The following is a 7502-nucleotide window of genomic DNA, read 5'->3' on the forward strand; positions in this document are numbered from 1 at the left end:
GACAATTTTTTTTTTATAATATTAAAAATATCTGTATGACATTATATTCTGCAGTTCTTCCCTGTTGTACCGAATATCTATACTTCTCAAATTATCATATCGAAGTTAGAAATTCAAATATTGTGACTAAATTAATTTTGTGGGGTGCCACAAATTTGTTAAAATTTCCAAAGGGTGCCGCGACTAAAGAAAGGTTGGGAAACACTGCTGTAAAGTATGACGTATGAAATGAGTCAGAAAAAAAACCCTAAAAAATGTCATATGTCGCACAAAACGCAACATATGTCGCACAAAAATAATGTTTTTTGTTGAGTATCATACAGTATGATAGAAAAATATGAACACCTCAGTTTTATTCAGAGGCCCAAACTGAGCAAAAACATGAAATTTGATATAAATATCAGTTGCTGATATTTATATGATCAAAACGTAAGATGAAATCTTTATATCTGAGAGATGAGATAACACGTTAACTTGCCCAGCCCTAATATATATATATCCTGTGAAATTCTGAAGGTCATTGATTCACTTCACACTAACATAATCAAATAATTTAAACTCAAATCAGTATTTCATCTACATTTATTCAGCTGGTAAGTATCCATACTGTACAATAATTAGAACAGTGTACTGTCAATCGTGAGTCTTGCAGAAACTCTAGATTTCAGGATTCAAAATCCATTGGGGTTTATACTGACTGACTGTTAATAATTTTCTTCATGATTGTTTTACTTTAACCACTAATGATATTTTTCTCAAGACACATTTTTAATTCTAGATTCAGGCCTGTTTTGTGTGTTCGTTATTCATCTATCATCATAGTGTTTGTTCCTGTCCTTCATGCTCTTTCTGTGACTTCCCGTCTTCATTCACTGCCCTGCTTGCTGTCTCGCTGTCTTCTGTATCTGTCTCTCAGACCTGGAAACATCCGTGGACAGTCGCTGCACCACAGACAGTGCTGATAGCACACTGCTCAGCCGTCGCTACTGAACGTTCCCTCCTTTTCCTCCTGCAGTCCTGTTTAGCTTCCTCTAAAACAGGGAGTTGTCATCTCTGAGCTGCTGTGGTGTATTTCATGTTGACTTATTTTCTTGCTCTTCTTCACATTATGTCTTGGTATTTATGTTTTTTAGCACTTCATATTATTTCTTGCATTTTAATGTCTTGTGTGTTTTTTTTTCTTCATTCTTTGTACATTTCTTTTTGCTTGATGTTATAATAATGTATATAGCTACATTTGTTTACTCTGTGTGTGTGTTTGTGTGTGTGTTTACATGTGGTTTCAGAAGAATAATCATCTAATCAATAATCAATAATCAGTTCTGTTAGAAGTCTCTGTCAAAATTTTAATACACAATGCTCAGAATTTACTACAGAGAGTGTATAAATATATTTATAGGTTTATAATAATATTACAATACAATATTTATTTCTAAAGCACATTTAACCGAAGTTGACCAAAGTGCTGTACAGAATAGAATAAAAACTAAAAAGATGAATAAAACAAGACTATCGTATTTAAAACACAACAATAACAAAACAACAATTAAACCGATGATCAAGGGGTATTGAAAGCTAGAGAGAATAGATATGTCACAGCTGCATTTTGCACTAGCTTTAGACGAGAGAGGGAAGACTGAGAAACACTGTGAATTACAATAGTCTTAACGAGTTGTTACAAAAGCATGGACCACCATGGATAATAATATTATATTATATAATTTGAATGCTGTACCATGGTCTGTCTGAATACTAGATTCTGATTCTAGATTAGCTGGCAGGTATGCAATAAAACCGTTTAATGCACAGGTAAGTCAGTTTAATCGCCGTTCTAAAATATATGCACTGCTTTCATTGACACACACAAACACACACAGAGAGAGAGGGAGAGAGAGAAAGAAAGAAAGATCGCGCTACGCACACAAAAAATATTCAAGAGCACAGAAGTCGTCAGGTCAAGTCACCTTTATGTATATAGCGCTTTATACAATTTTGAGTGTGTCAAAGCAGCTTTACAGTGTCAACAGGAAAATAGTTTCAGTAATACAAGAGGACAATGCACAGAAACGTGTTGTTAATGCTGCCCCACAACTTTTATTAATAAAATAGCTTAGATGCTGAATCGCTACATTATATTCTTCAGCAACGAGGAGGTAAAATCACTGTTTAAGTAATTAAACTCACAACTTCATTGTCTGGAAAAATGACCATGGTATAAGCAGGATAATGCACGGCTAGCTGTGCACCAAATGATTTTAATTTCCTTGCCTATATATGGTCTGGGACGCTAGGCTCCATGCATCCCCGCAACTCGACATAGGACAAGTGGTGTGGAAGACAGATGGATAAAATATTTCGTATATTTCCAAATTTGGTTAAATTGTTCCGAAACTTTTTTTTGAAGTAGAATTTTACAGCAACCTGTCACATAGTCTTAAAATTGTTTGTTCAGTTGTCTCTACTGAGCACAATAACTATCAAAAAAAGCAAGGATGACAATATAAAAATACATGTTTTTTTAATATGTAAAACAATTTTATGGGATAAAAGAATAAATAAATAAACAGAGTGCACCTTTGATTGAGAAACTAGGTTAAAACTTATTTATGTTGACCATAATATTGTTTGTTAATGTAAGATATTATAAAGTGTTAAAGGGGAAATTAAAGGGGAAATGGGTTGGTTGTGAGTTTGGGTGTGGGTCTCTGTGTTGAAACCTTCCAAGAACATTATTAAGAACCACACCACGTGTTACACGAGGCTTTATTTTCTAGCTGTATGTGGTATTTTCTGCCTGAATGGTCACAGAAGTGCTGATTTACTACACTGTCTTAGCAGTCAATATTTGCTTGGGTTTTTATTGTGCAATAAAAGGGAATTGTGTTATTTTAAATGATTTATTGACATTGGATTTCTCAAGTCGTGTTTTAATGAATGGAAGCAATAGCAAATTGATATTTTTTCTTGAATGCTGTTTTGTTTTTACAAAGCACTTTCTCATGCCTGAGATATTGGGCCTATAATGTAATTGAGAACATTTACCTCTGTGCCTGAATTGCTCACAATGCAGTGAAACCGTCTCTTCATTGGTATTTCTTCAGGCTGAATAAAGAAGTTTAGGCTAGCATATTGCTCCAGCGCTACCTGAGTAAATGGCATATGTTGCAGATGTCCAGCAATTATACGGTGTGATCAAACAATCTGTATTTTTATTGTTTAGCAATAAGTGTGTTTAATTCACGTTACCTTATTCCTGAATATTTAACCCAATCTCATGGAAAAACATGAATTCATATTAAATGAATTATACTAAAAAGTAATATTTTTAGAAAAAAATGAAGACATGAAGGTCCACAATTGGTAACACTTTATTTCGATAGTCCACTTTAGACATTCTATTAACAGTAAGTAACTTTGCAACTACATGTCAACTAGCAGTTAGTAGAGTATTAGTAGACTGTCTGCTTAATATCTTCTAACACCTTCTTTGTCAACTTATTCTACTAACCCTAAACCTACCCTAACAGTCTACTCTGAGAGTTAGTAGACATGTAGTTGCAAATTAATGAGAATTAGTTGACATGTAGTTGACATGTAGTTACAAAGTTACATATAGTTAGTAGAATGTCTAAAGTGGACTATCGAAATAAAGTGTAACCCCACAATTAACCCTCTAAGCATAACCGTCAATGGAACGTACAAAAATGAAGGAATGAGATTGTATTCATACGAATTAGCCACCAATTCGCAAAAACGTAAAACAGTTACAAACTGCCATTAGATTGTGTTGCAATGTACCATTTGTGCAGCTGGGGAACATTACTGAGTCTTTTTTTAAATTAGAATGCAATTTCTTAAGTGTAATTATGATGTATTTTACAGTCACAATATATTTTAACAAAGCAAACTGAAATTGCTGTGGAGTATGCAAAGGTTCAGAGTTTTTTATCTTTTAATTTCAGGTTTTCCAAGGATAACTCGAAACAGAGATGCCTACCAGTCCATTGACCACCAGGACCAGTCTGGCAGCTCTGCCAGCTCCTACAACCAAGCAGAGGGTGGCAAACCTGGGCCACTTTCCTACTAAACAAAGACAAACCCAAGATATAACCAACCATCTTTTTTTGCTGCCAAGGCCATGTTTTAAAAAAATATATATTATGTTTTGTATTTCATGAATGCACGGTACAACCTTCAAAAACACAAACGAGAGGTTTTGAGCAAACTATTTAAACAGCTTAACATTTGGTTGGTTTTCAGCCTGAGGGTTGTGAAGCTCATAATGTGCATTTTCGTCTTAGAAAGGTCTCCTGAAGCTGTATTTTGGGGTGTTTGGCAGCTCTCCTGCTATGTGTCCATCTGTTACTGTTGGTCAATTATTACTTCTATTCCGAGACTGTTATACTCAGCATACTGTAGTTATCTACATTTATTTACTTCATTTAATTTTTGTTTGAAGTGGGATTCCAACATTTGGAATTCGAAAGATTCTTGTTAAACCATATGCCATGCAATCTGTTCTATATATATATATATAGTACAATTCATTAGATTGGTCATGCACTGGATTATTTATTTGCTAAGCTTGGTAATGCTTAGTTTGGGCATATGAGAATTGGGATTTCCTAATTTTGAGACCTATAAATCAAAAGTGATATAGGATTTGCACTTGCAAACATTAAAACATGGAGATTGTATTGATTTTTGAAGGAAATGCTGATATCAGTGTACCAATATCAACAGATTTGTTACAGAATTAATTCATCTGTTATGTTCTGCTATTGTCCTTAAATGTGCTTTAGATTAAAGATTAGTTTACCCAAAAAATGAGAATTCTGTCATTATTTAATCATCCTCATGTCAGTGAATGGGGAACGTCAATTTTGCATTCCATGTTCGAATGAAAGTCATATGAAATGACTTTAACAAGCATTTTATTTTTGGGTGAGCTATTCCTTAACACAACTGTTAGGATTATTTTAACAGCTTCAGAAGACTGTAGAAGATTTTACAGGTATGTACGTTTGCAGTATAATGCAATGTGTTTACATGAATAGACTGCATGACTAGATGGTCATAGTTCATGCGCAACATGCGCAAATACTTTGCACATCAAGATCACGTTAAAACTTAAAATGTGAGAGTGTTTTAGATAGAACTTTTTGTTTCCTTAGCAGAAAATAAATGCTGGAACATTGAGCAGTTTAGTACATTTAAATGTTTTCATCTGTTTGAGTCTGATTGCTGAAGTCATACTGTAGCTTGAGTCGTTATGAAATCACGTAGTTTTCTGTCCTTCCTTACATCAGTTCAGTGCTATTGTTGTCTCTTGTGTGTCAGTTTGACTTTATCTGTTAACTGTTGAGTCAAACATCTTGAAGCAACACGTTCAAGTTGCACCAGATTGACCACGGAAACCAGAACTCTTATCTGAAATTTTGGACACCTCCTAAATCGTGCTGATCTATGCCAAAAAGTGATGTCCCCCAATTTTATTTTTTTCTGCAGACAGATGCAACTATATCTCATAAGGCATTTATTGAAGGATTAGGTTACACTTTATTTTAAGGTGTCCCTGTTACAGTGTAATTACACAATAAGTACTGAGTAATATTAATTAACATGTATATACTCTAGGTATAGGGTTAGGTTTAGGATTACTTGCTTAGTATGCATAATTTACTTGATGTTACTACATTTACACTTAGTCATTTAGCAGATGCTTTCATCCAAAGCGACTTACAAAAGAGGACAACGGAAGCAAACAAACCAACAAAAGAGCAACAATATGTAAGTGTATAATAATTCTTTGTATATTAAATAAAGAGAAAAAAAGTAGATAGAATAGAAAAAGAACAGAGAACGCTAGAGGTTAGTGTTAATGTGTAATAAGGACACTGTAAAATAAAGTGTTACAAATGATTGTTTTTATTAATCTTGAATTTGTATCTGAACATCAACACCAACATTTGTGAGATTTAATAACAGCTGTTTCAGTTCTGTTTAGTCGGCAACATCTAAATTCTTTATATTCTTCTGTTCATTTCCACCGTGGTAAGAAGCACTGCTGTGTACCTCAAATGATATCTGTTCAGATTAGTTCCCACTGCTGGTTTTATATTCCCATTAGTGATATTACATGTTGTCATAGGAACGCCACAGTGCTCATTTAAATTAGCTTTTGGTTTTGGGTAATGTTCCAATTTTCATTGGCAAGAAAGATCTTTTATGTGGGCTTCATCATATCGTTTAAAAATGGGGGCGGTGAAAGTTATTTCAATATTTTAGTATTCAGTATTTTAGATCTCTTTGCTAGTTGATCTGTAATTAGAGATCACATTATCAGTACTATCATTTCTTAGTTTTGTCATCTTATTGTAGCCATAGAGTTAGAAATTAGAAATAACAGATTTTTATATCATGAATGAATATCATGAATATTGACCTGGGGTGTGTTTCCCCAAAAGCATCGTTAGCTAACTATGGTCGTTAGTTTCATTGAACTCTATTGGTAATGACGGAACTTGCGAACATAGTTGCTTTTGGGAAACGCACCCCTGGCTGATAGAATTTCTAAAGTGCGGCTTTGGAACTGGCCAATCAAAATCAGAACAACTGCTGTACAATGATATTTATTATACCCTACTTTTCTTTTTTCTTCTATTGAGCCCTTTACAAAAGTGGCTATGACTGTAAAGGTGACATATCATGAAAATCTGACTTTTCCTGGTTTTAAGTGCTATAATCAGGTCCCCGGTGCATCTACCAACCAAGGAAACGTGAAAAAGATTAACCCAGTAACTTTGTTTTGGTAAGCCTTTTTCTGCAAGCGTCTGAGAAAACGAGCGCATCTGATTTCGCTGCCCTAGTGACGTGGCAAAGGGATCTCATTATAATATATAATGCCCCGCCCCTTAATCTGCACGTTTCCACCCATGGCACCATCATTTTGATTTTTTTTCTGCAAGCGTCTGAAAAAAAGGGACCGTCAGATTTCGCTCCCTTGGTGAAGTGGCAAAGGGATCTCATTATAATATTACCGCCCCTTAATCCGTAAACTTCCACTCAAGGCGCCATCATTTTGATTTTGCACGCGACAACGGTGTACCAGCTCTAATGCCATGGCGAAAGTTTGAGCAAAACACGCCAACTGTTCTGTCTTTGGCTGCACAGACGAGCACAGAACACTAGAGTCCCAGCCTCAGAGGAGACAACAGAGCAGTGGATTTACTGATTTATTTACTGTATATTGCTGCTGCCACACAGATATAGTATCGACAAAGTAGTCCGTGTGACATTGGGGGCCGTTCTTCGTACGTCGCTAACTCAGTTAGCTGGATTTGATTCTTGACGATTTGGCTTGATCTTGGATTGTTTGGTTCTTCGAAGCTCATCCCGGAGTTGCTGTGATAGCAACAGGTCCGTAAGCTTAAACCTGCTCGGGAGCAGCTTATTTCATGTAAACAGGCATCTTGGATGTGACATTTCATCTCGGATATAAT

At 35.2% G+C, this 7502-nt stretch overlaps 1 protein-coding gene across 1 annotated transcript in view; it reads left to right on the forward strand.

Moving 5' to 3' along the window:
• The window catches only part of LOC107745345 (type-1 angiotensin II receptor-associated protein-like), a 12034-nt gene extending 7196 nt beyond the window's left edge, over nucleotides 1-4838 (forward strand). Inside the window, exon 5 of the mRNA XM_016559214.1 lies at nucleotides 3963-4838. Within this exon, the coding sequence (XP_016414700.1) occupies nucleotides 3963-4087 (125 nt within the window). The 3' untranslated portion in view covers nucleotides 4088-4838. The remainder of the gene's footprint in view (nucleotides 1-3962) is intronic.
• Nucleotides 4839-7502: the final 2664 nt, after the last annotated feature.

The sequence above is a fragment of the Sinocyclocheilus rhinocerous genome, unplaced genomic scaffold (genome assembly GCF_001515625.1).
Source record: "Sinocyclocheilus rhinocerous isolate Xijiao unplaced genomic scaffold, SAMN03320098_v1.1 scaffold1730, whole genome shotgun sequence".
In the NCBI taxonomy this organism is placed as follows: domain Eukaryota; kingdom Metazoa; phylum Chordata; class Actinopteri; order Cypriniformes; family Cyprinidae; genus Sinocyclocheilus; species Sinocyclocheilus rhinocerous.